The sequence below is a fragment of the Procambarus clarkii genome, chromosome 44, assembly GCF_040958095.1.
Source record: "Procambarus clarkii isolate CNS0578487 chromosome 44, FALCON_Pclarkii_2.0, whole genome shotgun sequence".
Taxonomy (NCBI): Eukaryota; Metazoa; Arthropoda; class Malacostraca; order Decapoda; family Cambaridae; genus Procambarus; species Procambarus clarkii.
This window is the reverse complement of record NC_091193.1, coordinates 4,512,089-4,540,057: the sequence shown is the minus strand read 5'-3', so window position 1 is coordinate 4,540,057 and position 27,969 is coordinate 4,512,089. Positions and strand designations below refer to the sequence as shown.

Here is a 27,969-nt window from a genome sequence, read left to right as displayed (position 1 = left end):
GTGTGCTCTCCCCTGGCACATTCCCCGTAGGGTATGGCTCCTCACTTGCCTGACCGGTCAGTGTATAAACGCGGTCTGGGTGACAGGAGAACACATGCCCTGTGTTTAGCACCTTAACCTTAACTTCTGCATTCTTTTTGCTAATTACCCGACATGGCCCCACAAACTTGGGTGCCAACTTACCTTCTGCCTGAGCGTGCATCTGCTTCACGAATACCCTATCACCTTCATTGATCACCTTTGCTTGGACCTTGTTCCGCGCATTATAATATGCCTCTGCTACCTCTGTCGACTTTCTTAAATGTAGTTTCACCAAGTCAAATGCCTTGGTTGCTCGCCTACAGACAACACTTTTGAAGTCTAACGCATAGCAGAGCGGTTGCTTGCTTGTGAACGTCGTGAACGGAAGTCGGGGATCGAACCCATGCAACAAAAAATGCGGGGTTTCTCCCACCGACCTATTGAACGCCGTGTTGAGCGCCGACTCCACCATCGACAAACTCTGATCCCATGCAAGCCCATCATCTGCAGCCAAATGCCGCAGAATACTGATTACTTCAGCATTGTGTCTTTCAACCAAACCATTCGCCGATGGTCGATATGCCAGCACTGGAGTATGTTTGAATTGATACACACTCGCGATGCTTTGAAATACTTGATTGATAAACGCTGACCCTTGGTCTGACACAACTTGTTGAGGAGCCCCAAACCTGGTTAACACACTTTCCGCCATGGCCTGGGTCACATCCTCTGCCGACTTAGAACGGAGTGCACTCACCACAGTGAACCGTGTGAGTACATCCACTGCTACAAATATGTACCTTGCCCCTGAATGAGCTTGTGGTAGCGGCCCAATGAGATCTATGTGTACTCTCTCGAAGGGAGTACTCACCTCCGGCCACCTACGCAAAGGTTCCGCCCCCAACCTATGTGCCTTGTACCTCAGACAACTGTCACAAGAAGCTACATAGACCTTGATATCTTTACCCATGGATGGCCAATAGAACCTTTGACGTGCCCTCTGCAACGTCTTGGACTCCCCTCCATGGCCTGCTGCTGGGATGTTATGACACAGATACATTGCAGTCCTCTGGAACTCCGGTGTCAAGACTGCCTGGTATACTGGTTCAGACCGTATACCCGAAACCCTACCAAGATGATACAACACCTCATCTTCAACCACAAACTCATCCACTGGTGCTGGAAGTGACTTCAACTCCGCACGCTGACCCCTCAAAAACTTCCTTACCTCCCCCCACAGGGGGTGACCTTCCTGACTTCGTATCAACTCCCTCACATTCCACGACACATCTTCCTCCCCCCTTTCACTCACCACTGCTACATTGTGACACCTTGACAACGCGTCAGCGACCACATTGCTTTTTCCTGGTACATGTTCAAAGTTTGTAATGTTAAACTCTGAGAGCGAGGTAACCCACCGTGCCAGCCGCTGACAAGGCTCCTTGGACTCGAACACATACTTAAGGGGTTTGTGATCGCTTCTGAGCCGAATTTCATGTCCAAGCAAGATGTACCGATTCCGTTGTAATATGAATGTGATCGCAAGCGCTTCCCTCTCAATCGTACTATAGTTCCTCTCTGCAGGACATAGTACTCGGGAACAAAATGCAATGGGACGCTCCCGTCCTCGCTCATCCACCTGGGCTACCACACCACCTATCGCTGCGCCAGAAGCATCAGCATACACCAGAAACGGTTTGCTAAAGTCTGGGTGCGCCAAGATACTGCGAGAGCTGACAGCAGCCCTCAGTACCTGGAACGCCTGCTGTTCTTCCTTCCCCCACACGAACTCTGCAAGTCCACTGATTTGATGTAATGGTCTTGCAATTTTTGAAAAATCTTTAATAAATCGCCGATAATAGCTAACCAACCCCAGGAAAGATCTGCACTCTTTCTTGTTCTGTGGAACTGGGAACTCTTGAATATCCCTGGTTTTATCTGGCAATGGACTGATACCCATCCGGCCAAGGAATGTTACCGATTCTCCAAAAAAAAAACTGCATTTTTCGAAATTCACTTTGAGGTTGTGTGACCTCAGCCTTAGCAAGAGTTTCCTCAAATTATGCATGTGCTCCTCTAATGACTTTCCGAGCACGATTACGTCATCGAGGTACAGCAACGCTGTGGGACCTATCAACCCCGATAACACACTCATCATTAGCCTACTGAACACAGCAGGTGCTGACTTCAACCCGAAAGGAAGTCGTTTATATTGCCAGAGCTCGTTGCACGCACTAAACGCTGTGATTTCCTTCGACTCTTCCTCCAGCGGTATCTGGTGATACCCACTGAGCAGGTCTAATGTGGTAAAATATTGTGTACCCTTCAAGTGTGTCAATGTGTCCTGTATGTTAGGTAATGGGTATGCTTCGTCCTTCGTCAGCTTGATAATTTTGCGGAAATCTACGCATCACCTCACTCCTCCATTCTTTTTCCTGACTACTACGAGAGGGCTGTGCCACGGTGAACTGGATGGTTCAATGATATCATGATCTCTTAGCTGGCTTATCTCCTCTTTCACCTCCCTCTGGTGTGCCACTGGTATGTTATATGCTCTCGTATATACTGGATGTGCGCCCTCTACGTCAATCCTATGTGCTCCTTGAGTAATGCACCCCGGGGGTTCCCCCTCTCAACGCAAAAAAATCCGGGAACTCCCTGACTAAGCCCCTTAAGGCTTCCTTAACCTCCCTTTCCATGGACATCCCATCCCATTACTATACCCATTAATTTATCCATTCTATCCTCATCGCCCTCACTCTGACTTACTGACATGGCTGCAATAATCTCCTCCACAGGGTGCCCCCACGCTACCTGTGCATGCTTACTCAAGGTGACTGGCCACCGAGAGGGATTAAAAACCCTCAACCGAATTACTCCTTCATTTATGTCTTCAATAGTCTCCATTATCACCAACCCTGCTGGATTATCCAATGGCTCAATTTGCACAACGTCTACTCCCTTGGCTTTACATGCCATTTTAATCACTAAGGATGCTTCTCCCGGAATGGTGACATCCTTGGGTACCGTGACTGCCCACTGTATATTCTGGTCCCCAGCCGAGTTACCACAGTTACCCCTCACTACTGCTACTCCTTCTCTACTCCTCACCTTGTTAACGTCTACCGCTTGACCCCACACATATCAATTTATTCCCCCTTGCGCTGAACGCTATGGTACATGAGTATTTTTCGAGGAAATCAATTCCCAAGATAATGTTGGTATGTTTCAACCCTATATCCTGTATTACTACAAAACTATGTTTAAACCATCTATCTTCTAGCTGGAAATCCACAGTTGTCTCACCCAACACCCGCAACGCATTATCCCCCACCGCCGTTAATCTCCTGTTGTTCGGTATCAGCCTGACGTCTGATCCTAACACGCTACGACTCATGATGGACACGGAAGCACCGGTGTCCACCAAGGCTGTATAGATAGTGCCCTTTAACCGTAAATGCACCTTTATGGGATGACCCGACCCGACGGTACACAACCACTGTCCGCCACCCCTTACTGTACACACTGGGTAATTAGGCGGAACAAAAAGCTTACACTGCCAGGCCAAGTGACTACCGTCACCACACAGCTTACACACTTTTGTCTGCTTAGGTCGTTCTGGCTCGTGTTTACCTGCAGTGTACCCCGTTCCCCGGGGATACCCTCTACCGGTACCCTGGTTCTGGTGGTACATTCCTGTTGCACCCTGAGCAGGCGTGTATCGTGGTGGAGCAGGAGTGAACCTGCCTCCACGTGCCCCTTGATTATAGCCTCCTCGCTGCCCACGAGTACCCTGATGGGGTCCCCACGACACCCCACTCGTATTGTGTCCCTGGAACACCCTTGGCTCCCAGCCCTTATTATTGTTACGTCGCGGAGCACCTCGCCCCTTGCCCTTGGAATGTGTGACCCCCGCCGCGGGTCCATCCTCCACTGGCTGAGCTACTGCGGCCCAGAGCTGAGCCTGTCGATCTTGCGTGTCTGCAAGATTTGCCTGTTCCTTAGGGGACACTTCCTTGAAAATGTCATCCTCTGTCAGTTTATGTGTCGGGCTATTCTCCGCCCAAAACACTGCATGTTTCACCGCTTCCTTAAAAGATTTAGCTTCCCTGCAGTGTAACGCACTTTCCCGCGGTAATGCACCGAAAAAACACTCCGTTGCATAAAATCTCTTACTACCCCCGTGAACTGCGTTTCCGTCCACTCAATCACATCACCCAAGAGTCTTATTCTATGGCCAAACGCCCTTAATTGTTCCACTGGTTCTCGTTTAAGTGCAGCTAACTGAGCCTTTAGTTCTACTGCATCGTGCTGCACATCGTAATGATCTATCAGCTCCTGCTTAAACTCGCTATAACTATTTATTTCTCTAATTTCCGCCGAGTTGAACAGGGTCTTTGCTTCCCCTTTCACCTTGGAATATGCCGATGCAATCTTTGCCTGATCCGACCATGACCCCACACTAGTCGCCTTCTCTAGAGCAAAGAAAAATGTTCTAATATCCGTCAGTAACTGACCTTTCGAATCCCGTTTGGCGCCCCAAAACGTGGGTATGTCTCCATATACCTTAGGTCCTGCATTAGTCGTCTCATGCGTGCTCAACACATTTTTCAACCACTGTGCAACCTGCCCAATTGTCTCTGACGCTGCCGCCTGCGCTGTAAGCAACGCCGCCGTGTTATCACCACTCTCACCCTGACCGACATTACTCGTGGCCTGGCCGCTGGCGCCCCTATTACTACCCGTACCCGTCATGGCTACTCGCCCCTTATGTGCTCGTGTATGAACCAGCTTGACGCTTTGTCGTACAGTAACCTTACTTGGCCTTATTCCCTTAATCTCACTAGAATCACTTATAATTTTAAGCCACCATTAACAACTTCACTTATCAGTTCCCCACACTACTGTTTCCACCCCTTAGGGGACTTTTTCCTGCCGCACAACGTGCCCACTCCACTTGGCCACACACCCCACTATGACCACTCACTGGCCCACACACCTTCCCTTCCTCACTCCAATATCCACCGTCCTGAACACAACCCGACGTCTACCAATTCCCGAACATTCCCTCACCAACAAAACCAGTAACACACTTCCTTCATCTCTCAAAGTGTTCCAAAACCTGTTTGCGCTGCCACCAAATATGTTGTGACGCTGAACCCCGGTTCATTCCGAACACAGCGATTACACAACACATAACACCTTGCCTCAGCAACCGTTACTACCACCGTGTACTCCTACACACACCAGACCCTAGAGGCGTACCACTAGGTTTGTACTGGAACACAATGAATGAACATATGGAAGGTATTTAAAGGCCTTCGGGTTTTGACATTTAATTACAAAGAATAGACTCTGACAAATAATAACATATTAACATACTCTATTAGGTCAATACACTTCCAATACCCATAGACCACTTGACCTCCGCGATCACCACCCACACTCGTTACTTCCGCCTAAGTCCCTAATACGGAATGATTACTACAACGCTCTACACCCGGTTAGTCTTTCATTCAATATTCACATACTGCAGACTTAACTTGGTCACTAAGATCACATCAGGTTCTCGCATAGCTGTCTGCTGCACTTCGCTACTGCCGCAAACGGAGATCCAGAGGACTTCTCAGTTCAACTCCCACAATCAGACTGACTTTAGCCAACCATGGCCTCAAACATTTCACCACGCCTCTCAAGGAAGGTAAAATCCGATTAACCTTATCCCTAGAGCGGTAACCTTGATCCTTGAAGCCTGACGAAGAATAATTCCTCTTTCCAGGAATTATTAATTTGGCTAAACAGCTTCAGTCTTAATCCATTGACCTTTCTTAAATATGTGATCCATAGTCTGTCTACTTAACATGTACTTCCACTCATCATTCGTTAAGTGTTGTAGTAATGATCCTCTAGCTAATAATTCCTACTAACTTGTGGATTACAACACAGGTATCGAATTTGGGATGTTTGGGATATTTTGAAAACTGCAGGGGGGTTTGGGCAAAATGTGACCCACCGCCGCTTTCAGTAATTGGAATATTTTTGGTATAAAAAGTCGGAATTTCAAACAGCGAATAGGTGCAGAGAGCCAGAATTTGGGTCCAAAATATGGCTCAGGTATCGAATTTGGGATGTTTGGACTATTTTGAAAACTGCAGGGGGGTTTGGGCAAAATGTGACCCACCGCAGCTTTCAGTAATTGGCAGATTTTTAGCATAAAAAGTCGGAAATTCAAACTGCGAATAGGTGCAGAAAGCCAGAATTTGGGTCCAAAATATAGCTCAGGTATCGAATTTGGGATGTTTGGGATATTTTGAAAACTGCAGGGGGGTTTAAGCAAAATGTAACCCACCGCCGCTTTCAGTAATTGGCATATTTTTGGTATAAAAAGTCGGAATTTCAAACGGCGAATAGGTGCAGAGAGCCATAATTTGGGTCCAAAATACGGCTCAGGTATCGAATTTAGGATGTTTGGGATATTTTGAAAACTGCAGGGGGGTTTGGGCAAAATGTGACCCACCGCCGCTTTCAGTAATTGGCATATTTTTGGTATAAAAAGTCGGAATTTCAAACGGCGAATAGGTGCAGAGAGCCAGAATTTGGGTCCAAAATATGGCATAGGTATCGAATTTGGGATGTTCGGGATGTTTTGAAAACTGCAGGGGGGCTTGGGCAAAATGTGACCCACCGCCGTTTTCAGTAATTGGCATATTTTTTGTATAAAAAGTCGGAATTTCAAACTGCGAATAGGTGCAGAGAGCCAGAATTTGGGTCCAAAATATGGCTCAGGTATAGAATTTGGGATGTTTGGGATATTTTGAAAACTGCAGGGGGGTTTGGACAAAATGTGACCCACCGCCGCTTTCAGTAATTGGCATATTTTTGGTATAGAAAGTCGGAGTTTCAAACTGCGAATAGGTGCAGAGAGCCAGAATTTGGGTCCAAAATATGGCTCAGGTATCGAATTTGGGATGTTTGGGATATTTTGAAAACTGAAGGGGGGTTTGGGCAAAATGTGACCCACCGCCGCTTTCAGTAATTGGCATATTTTTGGTATAAAAAGTCGGAATTTCAAACAGCGAATAGGTGCAGAGAGCCAGAATTTGGGTCCAAAATATGGCTCAGGTATCGAATTTGGGATGTTTGGACTATTTTGAAAACTGCAGGGGGGTTTGTGCAAAATGTGACCCACTGCCGCTTTCAGTAATTGGCAGATTTTTAATATAAAAAGTCGGAAATTCAAACTGCGAATAGGTGCAGAGAGCCAGAATTTGGGTCCAAAATATAGCTCAGGTATCGAATTTTGGATGTTTGGGATATTTTGAAAACTGCAGGGGGTTTGGGCAAAATGTAACCCACCGCCGCTTTCAGTAATTGGCATATTTTTGGTATAAAAAGTCGGAATTTCAAACTGAGAATAGGTGCAGAGAGCCAGAATTTGGATCCAAAATATGGCTCAGGTATCGAATTTGGGATGTTTGGGATATTTTGAAAACTGCAGGGGGGTTTGGGCAAAATGTGACCCTCCGCCGCTTTCAGTAATTGGTGTACCCCTTGCCAACAGGTGTCTAAGGGTAAAAGGGAATAAAACACTGCATAACTTGGGGAAACAATGTATCTACGCTAAGGTTGACAAACATAACAATTAAATAATACAGATAATAGTCAGAAATATTCTTTAGCATGCAATAATATAAATAAAATCACTATTGAGGAATGAGCAATCACACCAGCACATGAATTCTAATTTGGGAAAATACACAATCATCTAACCAGAGAATTAACTGAGTATTAGCTAAAATAACTATTACCAAGGACTTAACTTAAAACATGTCTCCTCTCGACCAAAGCTGCCAGCCTCTGCCCAAGCGTCGGATCCCAGGGCAGGCGTCTACCACAATATCAACTAAACATCTACATAAACTATTGTAGAAATTCTACTAACAAAATGTAGTACTAATATTCAAATCATTATTAATCATAAGAGTATATAATAATGTTACATTACTCAATATAGTTTAAAGGCAAACAATAATAAGAATTAGTCAAGGTTGAACTATACTCACTCGCTTGACATCAAGTTCCCACACTGGCCACATCCAAATATGGTCAACCCCCCACACGGAGAAACCAACATGAAAATACTTGCAAAAGCTTCATACAATATATTGCAACTCAGGCACACAACAGCATGCTACAATATATAACATACAAGAATCTAATATCATCCAAGTGGATACTATAATAATTATAGAACAAGACAATAGTAATATAAGCATCAGGAGAAATGTTAGAATCCTAGTAAGATTCGTAACAATAGGACTCGGGGTCGAAGGTGTCACTTACTCGACAGGCAGCATAACGGAGGCAAAAACATTGAGCGTTGCCCTGACACAAGGGGACGGAGCAACCTTCAAACTCTCAAAAAGTGAGTGGGGACCCAGGGGTCGCATCCATTGGACCCCTTTCACCCCTACAGGGCCTCCCAGGGCCCTAAGACAGGTTTTGTTAAGGGTAAGCCCAGCCAGGGTACTGCTAACTGGCACCCAAGTCTACCAAACAAATTTCTAAAACTGAACCCCCGGGACGTGTCCACTGACGGGGGCCGAGCAGGGGGAACCACCGAGCCCAGGAGGTCAGGGTCCTAATATAACAGGGGGCAGGGGAACAAAAGCAGGCCCCCCCCCCACTAGGTACAAAAGCAGGCCCCCCCCCACTAGGTACAAAAGCAGGGCCCCCCCCCAGGGTACAAAAGCAGGCCCCCCCCACTAGGTACAAAACCCGGCCCCCCCATTAGGTACAAAAAAAATGAAAAGAAAAACCCTGCAAGAGGACAACGGTACCCAGAAGGAACAGAGCCGGCCACTGTAATATGTGAAAACTAGATGCGCAGTACCCTGTGCTCCTACCAGTGCAGAAACTACCAGTTACTCCAAGGTAAAAAGCGAGGAGGAAACCCCCCAACACTCCCAGGGCGGTCAATTACCGAGCAGCAAAAGACCAACAGAGGTAGTTCCCAAGGTGCCTTGTGGAAGACAACCCCAGTCCCCAAGGGCTGGGGCACTCAGCACTCAGTACAGGGCACTCAGCACTCAGTACAGGGCACTCAGCACTCAGTACAGGGCACTCAGCACTCAGTACAGGGCACTCGGGGAAGGGAACCCTAAGCACATGCAGCCCGAGTACCTGTGAATATTAGATTATTACTCCCAGCTCACACGCCACTGTAAGAGCAGTACTGAACACAAGGCATAGCACAACAGAGAATCTGGAACTGGCGCCACACGACTGAGCCTTATCACATCAGCCGAGAACTGGGGTGTGGATCGCTGGCATGAGGGATCTGGGGCTCCCCCTTCCCCCTCCCGGGGGTTGGGGGGGGGAGCTGCACAGACAAGTGACACGGCACATGTGACATCATGCTCGTTTTCATTTGGGGAGTTCTGTCCACTCGTTAGTTTCAGTAGTGGTTTTAACCAGAAGAGGGGCTTGTTTTGAGGCGCTTGCCTTTCTGGGTGCCTGGCCTGGTCAATGGCAGACATAGAATGCTCCAAATCACATGTGCAGTTCTATAGGCCATTGCTCCTCGTGCCTCATTGAGGGGGCCAGGTTCTGGCTCGTGGTCCCTGGTAGGCCTAAAACTTCATTCACACTGATGCCAAAGTGTAATAATACTGTATACATATCTGCCTGGATAGCTCTGGGGAGCTTCCGGGCTCTCACCTAGAAAATGACGTTTCATTACATTCAAAGGTGTTTTTTTATTGTTTTGTGTGATGGAACAAAAAAGGAGTTCCCAGAAACTTTGGCAAGATGAGAAGGCTCAACTGTGTCTACACTCGAATTGAAAGGGACAACCCTCGTAGCTGCCGAAGGGATATCCCAAAGAAAAACCCCAACCCTAAACCTGCTACTGGGCCAGGGGCAGGGGAAAAGAAGGGCAAACCCCCTGCCCAAAGGAGAAAGAAGGAAAAGGAGGTATGGACAAAATCACCGCCTATTCCATGAGACAAGCATCATTTGCTAGCCCCGGACCTCAAACCGGGGACACAACCTTGACTGCTGCAATCCAGGAACTAAAGACACCAGCAGTTGCTGCCAGAAGCCCCTCCAAAATTGGCAGAGTAGAGCAACTTGAAGGGAGCATCCCCTTCATGACTCAGGGCCAAAGGTGTCACAGACCCAACATGTAGCAGTGGAGGCAGACAAACTGAACATTGCCACAAAGCATGGATGGTGCGCAACCCAGAAATTTGCTCGAAGTGAGAGCAGGGATGGTGGGTGGATCACAAGGACCACCAAACCCATAGAGGTTTTCCAGGGCTTGCAGGGTGAATGTTCCCTGCAGGTATGCCCAGGCACTGTTATCGCCATGGTGGTAACTCCTATATAATTGTATAGGTTTCCCCTATTAACACCCAATACCACCAGAAAGAGCAAGAGAGAAACCAAAAAAGGGAACATCCATGCCTAGACACTAGGTAAACCTAATAAGTCAGGAATGGCACAAATAAACCCCCCCTTAGAGGAATGAGGGCACAATGAAAAATAAAGGCCATAAAAGGACCGAATTCCCAATTAAGTACCACTAACTCTCAAGATACCCGACCGTGGAACAAAGGAGAATAGCAGACCAAACCAGGTATGGTAATCTGGAAGGCCTACCTCAGTGCGCCCCACCAGCATATAAACACACTCGACCCAAGGAGAGACTGACAATCCAAGACAATAAGCTTACCTTCAGGGCGAGAGCCACCACAAGCAAGGAGACCCCTTTAGGGAGTGAACCCTGACAACGCAAGGACAGCACTTAATGAGCGCACATGGAAGGTAGCCCTGGGCACATGCAGCTCTAAGAACACTAAACTCCTGGCTCACGTTGCACAACCATACACAGAAAAAGCCTCGAGGGCAAAACACCACTGAGCTGAAACCAAGACCAGAGCCAGAACAATGAGAGAGGAACTAGGCACATACATCTCAGCATTAGAACTGAGGGTGGAGCAGTTGGCGGACACCTGACTGCCTCCCTCCTTCCCCCAAATGTTGAGGGAGGTGGGGGCAAATGAGCTAGCTCAAGTTTCATGAATTTTCAATTGTTTGTTTACATTGTTGTTCATTTAGTGGTTTTGAGGCTGTGGTCTATTTTGTTGCATTGATTTTCTAGGTGCCTTGCTTTGGTGGTGGCAAACAGAAATAAGTTGACATAATTTTTTTCATAACTGTCTTTGCTCCCTGCACCTGTGAGGTGGGTCAGGTTCTGTCAATACGAACTCCACAACTGATGGCACCTTGTAGTTTGGTACTATATCAGTATAGTAGCTTCAGGGAGCCATTAGGGGCTTTCCCCTGAAAAAAATAGGTTGTGGAAATAATAAGACTCAAATAGTAGTTATATCATCTAAGACTAGCTGGTGTGGAACTGTTCCAGGTCTAAAACAGACTTACTTGTTCATCCACACCTTAATCTCTGAACCATTTAGGTTTAAGGTGTTCCACTCAATACAATAATTTAGTTATGTTTGCAATGCTGGACAGTTCTTAGAATTATGATACTGAGGATATAACAGTTAATGTGTTTCTTTTTTCTCCTGTGCAGGAACGCAATGTGGAAGTGTTATTCTGCTACGAGGCCTATGATGAAGCAGTTCTCATGCAGCTACGGGAATTCACTAACAGGAAAATTGTTTCTGTAGAGAAAAAAATGCGTCAGGATAAAGAAGCAGTTGATAACGAAGGAAGTAAGAAACTTAACAACTATTGTATAACTTCTCTAACTGGCTGCTAAAACGACATAGAAAAACATTATGTTTATAAGTTTTTATTCATTCTTTGGTGAAAATTTTAAAATAAATCTGATATTACTGCTAATTCCCCTCCTCTTTTAATTTGTATATTAATGTGAAATAACTGGTGTCCCATAATTTTCTGTTCTCGTAATTTTCCAATTGTCTACATTCATCTACAATCTGGATCAATTAAAATTCCATAATGGCCATTGAATCTTTGCACACAAGTGCATTCAAATCATTAATTTGATTTTTAATACTGCTTTTGTTATTGTATTTTCTGTGAGGGAAATTGTCAGCTCTCTGAAGCTATCACACTGAATAACTGCCATACTACTAGGTGTCATCAGTTGCAGAGTTCTGTTGACCTTCTGTGGACTATGAGAAAAAAGTCCACTACGGGCTCACCATAGCCCGTGCTACTTGGAACTTTTTGTTCCAAGGAGCGAATCTTATACAACAAAACAACTATGAGCCAGATCCTGCCCCCCCCCCCTCAGAGAGGACCAGGGAGCAATGGCCTGTGAACACTTTAAATAAATGTAAAGTTTATCATCTTTTCCACCATCCAAGGGAAGGCTCCTAGCAAGATAAGCAAATCAAAACAGACTACCGCATGGTTAAAACGAAACCGTAGCCTAAAATTTCCCAAACGAACTCCCCCACAATGAAAACAAAATTTTGTAAAACTAGCCCCCCCCCCCTTCACTAGTCTGCCCCCCCTTCTTCACTAGTCTGCCCCCCCTCTTCTTCACTAGTCTGCCCCCCCCTTCTTCACTAGTCTGCCCCCCCCCTTCTTCACTAGTCTGCCCCCCCCCTCTTCTTCACTAGTCTGCCCCCCCCCCTTCTTCACTAGTCTGCCCCCCCCCCTCTTCTTCACTAGTCTGCCCCACCTTCTTCTTCACTAGTCTGCCCCCCCCCTTCTTCACTAGTCTTCCCCCCCCCCTTCTTCACTAGTCTGCCCCCCCCCTCTTCTTCACTAGTCTGCCCCCCCCCTCTTCTTCACTAGTCTGCCCCCCCCCCTTCTTCACTAGTCTGCCCCCCCCCCTTCTTCACTAGTCTGCCCCCCCCCTTCTTCACTAGTCTGCCCCCACCCACCTGCCTGGGTCAGCCAGGCCGTGCAGAGTCTAGTTCTATACTGATGTCCGGGCCTGGTAGTCACTTTGCTCTGGCTCTGGTATCCGTTTTCTTTGGTGTTTTTGCTTTTGAGGGTGTGTGTTCCTATAGGGATGTGTGCGTGAGCCAGGAGTTTAGTGTACTGGAACTGCATGTGCTCAGGGTTTCCTTCCCTGTGCGCTCTGTAAGTACTAGCCTTGCATGGTGAAGGTTATCTTTCCCTGGGGGCATTCAGTCAACACTCCTTTCAGGGGGGCTTCCTCACTTGTGGTGGTCCTCGCCCTTAAGGTAAACCTTTAATCTGTGTTATTAAATAAATTAAATATATTAAAGCTTTTAATAAGTAAATCTGTGACTTTGTTTTTCCTTGGTTTGGAAGTGTTTTGGTTGGTGGGGTGCATTGTGGTCTGTGTGACCAGTTATTTTGTTAAAACAAGCTGTGCCGAAGCTTCTCCCAGGCTACTCATACTCCTACTGGGGTGGGATATTTTCATACTCATGCATGGTATTTTTATGCAGGAGTGGGATATTTCATACCTGTACGTTTTTAGACTTGGGTTCGACTCCCTCTCAATTTTGCTTTCGGGGTTCCTTTGGGTTTCCCTGGGGGTAGGCATCTTTCTGGAGGTTTCTGTCCTCATGTCTTCCCCTTTGGAGGAGCATGAGCTTCTGTTGTGTGGCCCAGTTTTTTCCTTGGCTTTGGCCCTGGCCTGTTTTGAGTTCAGGTCCTTCTTATCCTATTTGGTACAGTCCAAGGTTTTTCGGTCGTTCTGTCTAGCTGACACCCCATTGTTTTTCTCACTTTTCTTGGCGCGGCTTTGCCGATCCCTGCATGCTGGAGTGGCGTGGACTTGGGAAAGTGTTCTAGGTTTTAAAGGGTCTCGACTTTGAGCCCCTTGATGCCTATCTTTGGCTCCGCCCTTTCACACAAAAGTTAGTGAGCTGCAGCTTCATGTTATTTCCCTCGCTGTTGGCATTGTTTGTGGTGGATTACCTTCGGGCCTGTCGGCACTTGGGTTCTGTCGTAGGCTTGCTGAGCCTCCTTGAGCTCCTTCCAGATTGGCTCTCAGAGAATGTCCGGGTGCTCTGCTCTGGCCAGGAAGAGAGCTATGCCCATGAGTTGGTCGAGGTAGGCCATAGGTGGAGTCTGAGGCCGGGTTGCATGTGCCACCTGGGGTGGCGTCATCTGTAATGGGTCGACACTGTACTTGCCCTGCTCGTAATGCCTCAGGATTTGCACCAGCACTTTTGCAGTTTGTCCCACTTCTTCTTTTCTGGCAAAGAATGAGATGGCTGCTTTCCGGAGGGGTCCTTGGGTTGTTGATGCTTGGTTGGTCAGGCTGTGGGTGCATCATGTGTTGTCTGGTTGCGGCTCTCCACCGTCATTTGCGCGCCACGGCTTCTGTGTCGGGTTACTCGCTTTGGGTTGATCCGGTCTCCCTCCTTCCCTTTTTCAGGGTTCGAGTCTCCCAGGTCGTCTGTAGGGTTATTCGGTCTAGCCAGCCTACGGTCTATCCCCCTGGCCACGTCATTCGTAAGTTTGCTGCTCATTGCTGTGTAACGGGGGTGGGGGAAACAGCTCTCTCTAGTCCGTTATCCCGTCCTCAGTTAGCTAACTATTCTAGAGCACCTCCAGAGTTCCTAAGGCAACCTCTCTCGTTCAACACCTTGTAACCTAGGTATTCGACTACCTAGGTGCTAAGACTACAAGGCGACGTCACTTGATCAGTTACCCGAAACTCTAGATAGAACTCTAGAATACAGAATCATTGCCACAAACGTATAAGAGGAAACGAAAGGAAAGAAATGAATAGTGAAGTAATTAGTGAGGGTTTGGGTTGAGAGGGAGAGAGGTGGGAGGAGCGAGGAGGGTCATTAGTGGAAAGTGAGAGTTTAGAGAGGGGTGGAGGGAGAGGTGTAGATAGGTAGAAGAAGAAGAGTAGAAAGTAGAAGACGAAATGCTGCCACCATCCATTCATGATCATTACATACAAGACAAGGAATGGAACTTGTCTGTATCACAATATTCACCAAAGATGTTATCAAGAGATCATTATTAGTATGGTCCCATCTTTATCATGTACTCATTCCAAACCATGAAACCAGTAACCACAGAGGCTTTCTCACCTCAACTCAAAATCTCTAGGGAACAAAATAAAGTCCATTTAAATAATAAATTCAACAATTATATTTTTCATGATAAGTATCATAACTTAAGCAATCCAATTAAAATGTTAAAGATTAATATTCAAAGTGAGTCATCCTCCAAGAATCTGAGAACACTACAACTGACTGCCCCTGATCATCACACAACACTTGTAAAACACGACCAAGTCACCTAAATGTTCACTCACCGAGGACTGAGTCTAAGTTGAATAGAGAGGGGATGAGGGGAGTCTGCAATTTTCAAGCAGCATCACCCCCCCCCGTCTGGTGACGGCCTATCTCGACGGCTGGCCTCTGCTCTGCTCCGCTGGCTGGTCTCCTATTCCTCTCGAATCGATAGTTCTCCGAGTATATATTGGGGACCCTAGTAACTAACTCCGCCCACAAGTAGATAGCCTCCGGCACTCTACCAAGCCACTCCTTAAACGTCGGCATGTTTGAAGGCTACCAGGCTCCAATTATGAGATTAGCAGAGGCAAGGTGAAGTTCACATGATCTGACCTCAGGTCACTTGGGGTCATTAACTCTTTAGAGGGTGTGAGATCTCCGGCAGACAACTGGTGCCTTCCCAAATCCCTGTCTCTGACTCATATTCTATATATGTATTAAACTAAACCAAACACTTTTACAGTGTTACAGCTGCCGTCTTCGGTAACATGTCTTGGGCCGAGATTCGGGTGCGGAGATTTTGGCGGTCGGACAGGGTCTTGGCAGCGCGCTACTTGGTCAATGATCCGAGGCCTGTGTTGCTTTGGGTCGATGGTTGCAGACAGTTGTCTCGACTTCGCTTTGAGGGGTGAGTGCCAACTGCCTCTGGGGTAATTCCCTCATGTTTTTGTCGTTTGGTAAGTAGCTCTGAGGAGCTTTGGGGAGCCACAGGGGCTCCCCCCAGAAAACCAGCATTGAATGTAATGAAATGCCATTTTCTGGGCGAGACCCGGAGGCTCCCCGGCATCCCTCCCTCCCTCTGGTCGGCCGTTTTTTGCATGTTTTGACATCCAGCCTCAGAACTGAAGGGTGGATAGCCGGCGTAGGGGGTCTGAGGCTCCCACCAGCTGTGCAGAAAGCGGCACGGCGACGTGTGACGTCATGCTCGTTTCTTTTAGGGGGAGTTCTATCCACTTGTTCGGCTTGTGGTATCAATAATTTCACCAGAATAGGGGTTTGTTTTGGGATGCTTACCTTTCTGGGTGCCTGACCTGGTCGATGGCAGACATAGAATGCTTCCAACCACACGAGGGTTTCTATAGGCCATTGCTCCCCATGCCTGGCCCCCTCTCTGAGGGGGCCAGGTTCTGCCTCGTGATCCCCGGTAGGCCCACAGAACTCCATACACATGACTGATGCCAAAGGCTGACATTAGCATATCAGCCTAGTAAGCTCCGGGGAACCTCCAGGTCTCACCCAGAAAATGGCGTTTCATTAAATTCAACTTTGGGTTTTTATTGCATATAACATATAAATTGTGTCCAATTTTTTTTTACAGTGTCAGCTGAGAGTAGTCTTCGTCGTTCCCAAGCAAATGAATTTATGGACTGGCTAAAAACTGTGTTGGCTGGACGATGTTGGGGAGTGAAGGCTACTTCTCGTCTGGAGTCGCATCCATGTGTCATCACTGTGGAAGAGATGGGTGCAGCAAGACACTTCGTACGCACTCAATTTACACAGTACCCGAAGAGACCAGATACTCACTTTGGCAGCCTCAGTTGGAAATTAATCCAAGGTATGAATTTTTGTTTTGGCCTGTAATAGAGTGGGAACATAGACTTCCTTGACCCTCAGCTCTCTCTCTCTGACTTGGTACTCTCTCATTCCTGTTAATCCACTCCATATTTCCTGTATTACAAGTGATGTGGAAAGCATGGGGGATTTTTTTTATATTGCAGAATGGTGACTGATAGGGGTTAGTGTGTGATGCTTTCCTACTAATCCAGACCCACTCAAATGCACCTGCTATATTTAGATCAACAACACTGCTGATCTATGATTCATCCAGCGTCTAATGTCACTTATTGGAGAGATTTAGCAAGAGGTCAGCAGCAGATCAACTTTTTCTAAATACCATGTTGGCGATCACAGCAAACAATGATGGTCAAAAAAATTTCATTTGCGCAAACTGGCCGCGCACTGAATGGCAGACTTAAAGAACAAAAGAGAAGTGTTAAGTCTGCAGACACTAACAATACTCTCTTCTGCCATGTGAGGGATTCTAATCATCCCATTGATTGGTCTTCCCACAAAATAATCTTTCCTGCCTCTACTCTACACAGACGCCGTCTTGTAGAATCGGCTCTAATACACAATGTACCCAACATGAACTTGAGTCCTGGCTTTGTTGCTGTGGACTCTTCCCTTTCACAGTATATACTCAAATGCTCTAAACTTTCTAACAAACGTGACTTAACATAAGCTTACCCCCTTCCATTTATCTTTCTTTTTCTTTCCTTTTCTTTCTCCCTTCTCACCTTTTTCTGTCCATTGTCTTCTCCTACGCTCCCTTGCTATCCTCTTCTTATTCCTATTACTATCTCCTTCGGTGGTTATAATAGGAGCTGCCTCGTATGGGCCAATAGGCCTTCTGCAGTTCTCATTATTACTACTATCCCCTACACCTTACTTTCCTCCTCAGCTCTCTCTTGCCTATTTATTGCCTGTATCTACTTCCTCTTCACAATCGACTTGAGAATGGTCCAGGACGGACCGAAACGTCGTCGTCCCTTCAACTTCTAGTGTGTGGTCTGGTCAACATACTTCAGCCACGTTATTGTGACTCATCGCCTGCATCTGACACTGTCACTACAGTGTGTTGAATGTATTTAAACGTTGCAACAATGAATAATGAGAACAATCATTATATGGATGGCGTAATAACAGGGAACCATTAGCGCCTCTGGTGGTCAGATGCTTAACTGTATTAGAGGTTGACAGTTTAGATATTATGGTGAAGTAAGGGTGAGTGGCGCGTCTGGGAATCCCACTTCTTAATGTGTGGCTCATTTGTCGACCAGCCGCCGCCTGGCAAGGGTCACGTTGATTACCAGTGAGCAAAAAATAAATGTGTTACAGATATCATTAATCAATCATAATATAGGAAGGATTGTTCGGGGTGTGTACTTCATGTTGTTATTCGTTATTATTTTGTATATTATATGTATTTAGAGAAAATATAGGTGTGACTGTCAGGTGGCAGCCATAGGTGTACCCGCTAGTTAAGTCATTAGGGCGCTTGTGGTGGCCTTAATAGCCATGCCAGTAGTTAGCCAGCAATCTTAAGGTTATCTTGAGATGATTTCGGGGCTTAGCGTCCCCCGCGGCCCGGTCCTCGACCAGGCCTTCTTTTTCTTACACATCCCCAGGAAGCAGCCCATAGCAGCTGTCTAACTCCCAGGTACTTATTTACTGATAGGTAAACAGGGACATCAGGGTGAAAGAAAGTGCCCATTTGTTTCAGCCTCCACCGGGGATCGAACCCGGAACCTCAGGATTACGAATCCGAAGCGCTGTCCACTCGGCTGTCAGGCCCCTTAAAACAACCCAAAGAGAAATCTTCGACATATTTTGATGAAAATCTGAATGAAACGAAAAATGTTGGCCACAGATTGTGTGAAGATGGTGGGGGGGGGGGATTGAGGGGGTGCAGGTTAGTATGATGAGCATGATTCAGAATGATGGAAGGAGAAGGGCTCCTATGATGAATTGACCTACAGGCCACCATCTACAGTGGCCTCGACGGGGACAAGACGGCGGCGTCGTGTCAAAGGTCAGCCTTCCTACTCCCCCCCCCCCCCCTCCCTCTTACTTTATTGAGGATTTGTCTTGTGTATATTGTGAACAAGAGGAATGACTCGGCATTTACGACTTCAGTGGTTAAGCGGGTTCATGGGTTAATAATCCTATGGGGGAAACAACACATCTATTTTCTGTGTTACATTGTGGCTTGTTGAGCTTGAAGCTGTTGTCCAGCCTGTCTGTGCCAAATATGACATTTTAGAGAAGTGGTCTGTATTAATGACCTCCAACTTGGTCAGTATTACAAAGGCCTCGGCTGTTATTTATTTATTTATATAACTACAAGTTATATTGGGTTTCTGATCAACCCGTCCTCTTAAAACTAACGTCACTTTTGGCTGGTATGCGCGGCGCTATGGCCAAATTTGGTCGTAATTTGAAATGAAATTGACTCACAAAAGTGACGCACTGTTCCGTTTTCTGTTTGAGTCGTACGTCCGGCTTACTCGGCAAACTTAGAAGAGGATTCTTTCCATTAACATTTTTCATAACGTTTTGAAACTTTATGAGAATTTCCTGCCCACCTAACCTATCAGAGGACCCTTAACTTATTGTTGTTGACAAAAAAATCCCAAATTTATTTTCATTTTGTTTTCATTTTCAAATTACGTCCATATTCGGCCATACGGGTAAACGGCCAAAAGCGACGCTATTTTTAAGAGGACAGGTGACAAGGAGTACATAGCCCTATGTGTTTACATTCTTGTTAAGCCACTAGTACGCATAGGACTTCGGGCAGGTCCTTAATTTAACAGATAATATTAAGTAGGTAATTTCTAGGAAAATTTATAGGCTTATCTATCAAAATCTATAACAATTTAAACTTTTATAGTGTTAGTCCTTCAAAGATTCGAGGTAGTGACAGTTGAACAAGTTCTGGCTTGATTGTTGTTGCTGTCTTGAACTTTATCCAAAGCGGAAAATCATTGATGTGTTTTTGAAGTGAGGTTTCCATATTAGGACACAGTAGGCCAGATGGGGCCACAAGAGACTCTTACAGTTTAATATTCAATGTTGTTCGTTTAAGTCAATGATTCGTTTAACTATTCTTAAGGATTGTTTTCATATTAACTGTGAGTCCCAGATGTTTAATGGCTGGTACATCATAACTCCTAGGTAATATTTACTTAAATTTACCAGAGGGCCACCATTTCTCCATGGTGCCATCTACGGCAACAGGAAGCCGGCGGTTTGTCAAAAGTTCCCCTACGGTTCCTGAGGAGTTTGTCAATCTGTATTTTGAGCGCGCAAACTGCTGCATTATGACATTAAAGGTAGTTTCATAATATGTACACGGTGTCTTGTAGCTAAGCTAAAGGTGGCATATAATGTTCAGCAACAAGTCGCCCTAGATTGTTTAGTGTTAACGACTAGGGCGATGGAGTGGTCATAGCAGGATAGCAATTGTGCAGATAAATGGGGAAGATAATTGCAGACGAGGAGTCACAATAACGGGGGCTGAAATATGTTGACCAAACCACACACTAGAAAGTGAAGGGACGACTAGATAATTGTTTATCTAATAGATGGAAGATGTTAATTGTTTGCATCTTGTTTACTCTGCGATGTAAAATGAATTCACCTGTAAATGGTAATTTTTGACAATGTAATCACTAGGCTTCTAACGTTAGTTTAGTGCTCAGAGACCATATACTGTACTTAAGAGGTTTTAAACATGTTATTTATATAATTTAGGCCAATAGACAGCTATATGAATTAACAATACACAGTACTTTTATCTAAGGTTAGCTAAAGGTTTGTTTTAGTGGAAGACCCTAATAAGGTAATGTGTTTCTATGTAACTTTAAAAGAACATTGATGCTTAACCATAGCCTCATGAGTCGGAGACAAAAATGTACTCCGTTAGGCTATTGCAGTCTTATCAGTCTTGCCTACTCGCTATTGTTGATACAATCTGTAATTAATCTCCATTGCAATTTCACCTTTTCCAGTGATTGGTTCCAGTGTTCTTGAAATTCATAATTGTATTTTCCTACTCGATTGTATTTGAAATAAACTGTTTATACTTACCCTGGTGCTACATAGCCTTCCTGGTTTGGTGCATTCTTTTGATAATTACTTATACTTGCCCTTAATATATGTAAAAAATATTTTTTCAGGAGTGTGGCACGTGTGGACAAGTATTGGATCAGAGGAGTCAAGGTAAAGTTAACAACTAGTTCGGGGAGGAGCGGGTAGAACTAGATGGACGTAGAAAACTTCACATTCTTGTTACACTAACACTTGTTTTGTGCCTCGGAGAGGCTGCAGGATCCAGTAATTTCAGGAGAACTTCGGTTTCAACTCCTTTTGACCATGTCGTAGCTCAGTCGATTACGGCAGCGTCTGGGATGCTCTCGGATGCAGGTTTGAATCCTCGTCCCGGCCCTTGTGGATTTGTACACTCTTGTTAGCAGGCTGAGAGCTTTTCTTTCCCATAGATTTATTTATAGAAGAGTTAGCAATAAGTCGGCTGGGTATATTAACGTATTGCTTTTAGGTCCCATTTAGATTATGCCGTTCAGTTTTGATCACCATGCTAAAGAATGGACATAATTCACTAGAACACGTCAGTTAGGATGACAAAGTTAATCCCGCAAATTAGAAAGCTTCCGTATGAAGAGATGTTGGAAAAACCTTAACTGAATGAAAAACAAGTGGATGAATGGGCATAACAAGGAAGCTATTGATAAGGCTTTAAATGAAGATAAGATCAGATTTAGGTAAATACTGGTTTGGTAACTGGGTTGTGGATTCGTGGAACAAATTACTGGATCCTGTGCAGACGACGAGTCACAATAACGTGGCTGAAGTATGTTGACCAGACCACACACTAGAACGTGAAGGGACAACGACGTTTCGGTCCGGCCTGGACCATTCTCAAATCGATTGTGGATCATACTACTGGATCACGTATAAATAGGAAGTGCCACGTGCAGGACAATAGGCCATCTGCAGTTTCTTGACTTACGTTCTACTAGTTTACACTCAGAACGCGACTATCCAATCAGCTTACATCTGTATCCTCAATTGCTTCTAGGTGATCAAGGGCAAACATTTAACCTTGAATGTTTAATACAAACCAAGTGATGGGTAGCAAAGATGTATGATAAGGTAAAAGCTGGGTGGCGAGGCAAGTTTTGGGGTAGTGAAGACTTAGAATATTGTTCAATGTGGGTGACAAAGACTTGCTGTGAAGAGTAGGTAAAGAATAAATTGAGAGATAGGAGAATAATCTTAAGATTAGACTTGGACTGGCTGGCATATGCATTATACATCATTAATGCATATGCCAGGAAGGGGGGTGAGATCTCCCCAAAGGCATAAACTGCTAGGTCAGGTCATCCACAAACCCATATCCAATGACTCCAAGGTCATGGGAAGCTTGACCTTCCCATGAAGTTGGAGGATTGTTGGTGGGTTTGTGGATTTGTAATGAGGGAAGAGGCGGGCTGGATGAGGCAGTTTATGTCTTGGGAAATATTTGTAATCATTTCATTTAGAGATGAGTGTGAGCAGAAATGACACGCTATAGACGTATTCGCAGACACGCTGGGTCTCTGCGAATACGTGCAGAGAGCCAGAATTTGGCTCCAAAATACGGCTCAGGCCTCGAAATTGGGATATTTCGAAAACTGCAGGGGAGTTTGTGCAAAATGTGACTAACTGCCGCTTTCAGGACTTAGCAGTCCTTCTATTGCAGTCTCCGTGGTGTAGTGGTAAGACACTCGCCTGGCGTTCCGCGAGCGCTATGTCATGGGTTCGTATCCTGGCCGGGGAGGATTTACTGGGCGCAATTCCTTAACTGTAGCCTCTGTTTAACGCCACAGTAAAATGTGTACTTGGATGAAAAAACGATTCTTCGCGGCAGGGGATCGTATTCCAAGGACACGCGGGATTAAGGACTTGCCCGAAACGCTACGCGTACTAGTGGCTGTACAAGAATGTAACAACTCTTGTATATATCTCAAAAAAAAAAAAAAAAAAAAAAAAAAAAAAAAAAGCATATGTTGGGTAAAAAAAGTCGTAATTTCAATCTGCGAATACGTGCAGAGAGCCAAAATTTGGCTCCAAAATATGGCTCAGGCCTCGAAATTGGGATATTTGGGATATTTCGAAAACTGCAGGGGAGTTTGTGCAAAATGTGACTAACTGCCGCTTTCAGGACTTAGCATATGTTGGGTAAAAAAAGTCGTAATTTCAATCTGCGAATACGTGCATAGAGCCAAAATTTAGCTCCAAAATATGGCTCAGGCCTCGAAATTGGGATGTTTGGGATATTTTGAAAACTGCAGGGGGGTTTGGGACAAATATGACCAAACGCCGCTTTCAGAACTTGGCATATGTTGGGTATATAAATTCGTAATTTCAAACTGCGAATACGTGCAGAGAGCCAAAATTTGGCTCCAAAATATGGCTCATGCCTCGAAATTGGGATGTTTTGGATATTTTGAAAACTGCAAGGGGGGTTTGGGACAAATGTGACCAAACGCCACTATCAGTACTTGGCATATGTTGGGTATACAAATTCGTAATTTTAAATGCAGGCGATGAGTCACAATAACGTGGCTGAAGTATGTTGACCAGACCACACACTAGAAATTGAAGGGACGACGACGTTTCGGTCCGTCCTGGACCATTCTCATTGATCAGCATTGATCTCATTATTTCCTTTGACAGGTTTGTCAATTCTAACTCTAGTACTCTTTCGGACCTGTCTGCCTTTAGAGGGGCCCTTATCCCCGTTCTTGACAGCTTGTTTTCTAAAAAATAACCACCTTCCTCGTCGCTTCCAGCTTGCCCTTGCCTCCCTGAAATCTAACAACTCTTTTCTTATCCTTCCTTCCGACAAAAGCAATTCGGTGGTTGTCCTTGACCGTGAGGACTACCTCCGAAAAGCAGATGTCTTGCTCTCTGACTCTCGCACTTATGCTCCTCTGACTTCTAACCCTTTGGATCGCCTCAAAACTTCCTTTAACCGCAAACTAAGACAGCTCTCTAGTCTTTGCCCTCCTGACTTTGATCTCATTAAACGTTTCCGTGTCATCTGAACTTCTCTTCCTTATTTCTATGGTCTTCCTAAGACTCATAAACCTGGTGTTCCTCTTCGTCCTATCATTTCTTCACGGGGCTCTGTCAGCTATCCTCTTGCCTCCTGGCTCGCTAAAACCCTGACACCTTACCTTGGCACTTTTTCCCCTGCCCACCTTCGTCACTCTCAGGACTTCATAGAAAGACTGCGCCTGCAACCCTCTTGTAAGATGCTTAGTCTTGATGTCGACTCTCTGTTCACTAATGTTCCGCTCGATGACGTTCTCTCTTTCCTCAGACAGAAGGCGTCAGAGGGCCTCCTTCCTCTCCCACTTCCCACTGACGTTTTCCTCGATCTCATTAGACTCTGTGTTGAATCTAACTCTCTCTCTTTCAACGGTAAATATTACACTCAAACTTTCGGTGTGGCTATGGGTTCCCCTCTCTCCCCTGTTCTTGCTAATTTCTACATGGAATACTTCGAAATTGTTCTTCTTCCTTCTATTGATACTCGTCCCTCTCTCTGGCTTCGATATGTTGATGACATTTTTGCTTAATGGCCTCATGACCTTAATCTTTTCCAGCCTTTCCTCGCCTCTCTTAACAATCTGGCTCCTATTCATTTCAAAGTTGAGTGGGAATCTAATTCCCTCCTTCTTTTTCTTGATGTTCATGTTCACAGCTCTGTGTCTGGGTTCTCTTTCTCTGTCTACCGTAAACCCATGCATAGTGGCATGTACATTCACTTCTTTTCCTACCATCCTCCTTCTGTTAAGAAAAGTGTCCTCGTCTCTCTCTTCCTCCGCATATGCGACCCTATATTTCTACGCATATGCGACCCTCAGTTTCTTGATTCTGAAATTGCCTTTATCTACAAATCATTCTCTCGCCTTGGTTATCCTTTGCATTTCATCAACTGTGCCCACTCTCAAGCTAAACGAAATTTCTTTCATCCTAAACCTGCTTCCAACACTAGTAGCACTGTACTATGCCTTCCCTTCATATCTGAACTCAAAACTTTTACCAATACCTTTCGTCCTCTTGACATTAAACTCGCCTTTCGACAAACTAACACACTTCGTAGCAATCAAGTTCACACTGCTTCTAATGCTGCTGGTGTCTACTCTATTTCCTGTTCATCTTGTCCTCTCCAATACTTTGGTGAAACTGGCCGTACACTGAATGACAGACTTAAAGAACACAAGAGAAGTGTTAAGTCTGCAGACACTAACAATGCTCTCTTCTGCCATGTGAGGGATTCTAATCATCCCATTGATTGGTCTTCCTCCAAAATAATCTTTCCTGCCTCTACTCTACACAGACGCCGTCTTGTAGAATCGGCTCTTATAAACAATGTACCCAACATGAACTTGAGTCCTGGCTTTGTTGCTGTGGACTCTTCCCTTTCACAGTATATACTCAAATGCTCTAATCTTTCTAACAAACGTGACTTAAGATAAGCTTTCCCCCTTCCATTTCTTTCTTTCTCTCTTCTCCCTTTTTCTGTTCATTGTCTTCTCCTACGCTCCCTTGCTATCCTCTTCTTTTTCCTATTACTATCTCCTTCGGTGGTTATAAAAGGAGCTGCCTCGTATGGGCCAATAGGCCTGCTGCAGTTCTCATTACTACTATCGCCTACACCTGACTTTCCTCCTCAGCTCTCTCTTGCCTATTTATTGCCTGTCCCTACCTCATCACAATCGACTTGAGAATGGTCCAGGACGGACCGAAACGTCGTCGTCCCTTCAATTTCTAGTGTGTGGTCTGGTCAACATACTTCAGCCACGTTATTGTGACTCATCGCCTGCATATGGATACCACACGTACGCGTCTTATTCTGTTTAATTTCTTTGATGCTCTACCTTCCTTCAAACGGCCTTTTCGCGCTTTTGAATCTTCCCTTCTTGCCGCCAAGCGTCGAAAGAACCAGCTCAGGTTTCTTAAAGACTGTCTTGCTGAGCAAGTTCTCCCTCATTCTTTATCTCACTTTCTCCAGTTCAACACTTCGGGATCTCCTTTCCCTGAACATGCCCGCCTTCTTCTTCAAGAACTTATTCATGCCACCTCCTTGCAAGTTGACGAGGCTTTTCTTGCTGTTCGTCAACAGCAACGCTTTCTGTCCTCTTCTCTTCCCAGTGATCTATGCAATATTATTTTTCCAATTGCATTTGACACTGCTCACGTCTCCTCTTCCCACCACTCCTCCACACTACACAACAAACTACTTGGTAAACTACATGGTTCAGTACTTTATGTTGGGTATAAAAAGTCGTAATTTCAAACTTCGAATACGTGCAGAGAGTCAGAATTTGACTCCAAAATATTGCTCAGGCCTCGAAATTGGGATATTTGGAATATTTTGAAAACTGCAGGGGGGTTTGAGACAAATGTGACCAAACGCCGCTTCCAGTAATTTGCATATGTTGGGTATAAAAAAGTGGTAATTTCAAACTGCGAAAACGTGCAGAGAGCCAAAATTTGGCTCTAAAATATGGCTCAAGCCTCGAAATTGGGATATTTTGGATATTTCGAAAACTGCAGGGGAGTTTGTGCGAAATGTGACTCACTGCTGCTTTCAGGACTTGGCATATGTTGGGTATAAAATGTCGTAATTTCAAACCTCGAATACGTGCATTGAGCCAGAATTTGGCTCCAAAATATTGCTCAGGCCTCGAAATTAGGATGGTTGGGATATTTTGAAAACTGCAGGGGGGGTTTGGGACAATTATTACCAAACGCATCTTTCAGAACTTGGCATATATTGGGGTATAAAAAAGTCGTAATTTCAAACCGCGAATACGTGCATAGAGCCAGAATTTGGCTCCAAAATATGGCTCAGGCCTCGAAATTGGGATGTTTGGGATATTTTGAACACTGCAGGGGGGATTGCGACTAGTGTGACCAAACGCTGCTTTCAGTACTTGGCATATGTTGGGCATAAAAAAGTCGTAATTTCAAACCGCGAATACGTGCATAGAGCCAGAATTTGGCTCCAAAATATGGCTCAGGCCTCGAAATTGGGATGTTTGGGATATTTTGAAAACTGCATGGGGGGTTTGGGACAATTATTACCAAACGCATCTTTCAGAACTTGGCATATATTGGGGTATAAAAAAGTCGTAATTTCAAACCGCGAATACGTGCATAGAGCCAGAATTTGGCTCCAAAATATGGCTCAGGCCTCGAAATTGGGATGTTTGGGATATTTTGAACACTGCAGGGGGGATTGCGACTAGTGTGACCAAACGTCGCTTTCACTACATGGCATATGTTGGGTATAAAAAGATCGTAATTTCATACTGCGAATACGTGCAGAGAGCCAGAATTTGGCTCCAAAATATGGCTCAGTCCTCGAAATTGGGATGTTTGGGATATTTTGAAAACTGCTGGGAGGTTTGGGACAAATGTGACCAAACGCCGCTTTCAGTACTTGGTATATGTTGGGTATAAAAAGTCGTAATTTCAAACTGCGAATACGTGCAGAGAGCCAGAATTTGGCTCCAAAATATGGTTCATGCCTAGAAATTGGAATATTTGGGATATTTTGAAAACTGCAAGGGAGTTTGTGCAAAATGTGACTCACTGCCGCTTTTAGTACTTGGCATATGTTGGGTATAAAAAGTCGTAATTTCAAACTGTGAATACGTGCAGAGAGCCAGAATTGGGCTCTATAATATGGCTCAGGCCTCGAAATTAGGATATTTGGGATATTTTGAAAACTGCAGGGAGGTTTGGGACAAATGTCACCAAACGCCGCTTTCAGTACTTTGCATATGCTGGGTATAAAAAAGTCGTAATTGAAAACTGCAAATACATGCAGAGAGCCAGAATTTGGCTCCAAAATATGGCTCAGGCCTCGAAATTGAGATGTTTGAGATATTTTGAAAACTGCAGGGGAGTTTGTGCAAAATGTGACTAACTGTAGCTTTCAGGACTTGGCATATGTTGGGTATAAAAAGTCGTAATTTCAAACTGCGAATACGGGCATTATCCAGAATTTGGCTCCAAAATACGGCTCAGGCCTCGAAATTGGGATGTTTGGGATATTTTAAAAACTGCA

General features: G+C 45.2%; 1 protein-coding gene across 1 annotated transcript in view; it reads left to right on the top strand.

Moving 5' to 3' along the window:
• The window catches only part of LOC123745233 (heat shock protein 75 kDa, mitochondrial), a 117,092-nt gene that overhangs the window by 76,938 nt on the left and 12,185 nt on the right, over nt 1-27,969 (top strand). Inside the window, exon 4 of the mRNA XM_069300431.1 lies at nt 20,999-21,041. Coding sequence (XP_069156532.1) covers nt 20,999-21,041 — 43 coding nt within the window. The remainder of the gene's footprint in view (nt 1-20,998; nt 21,042-27,969) is intronic.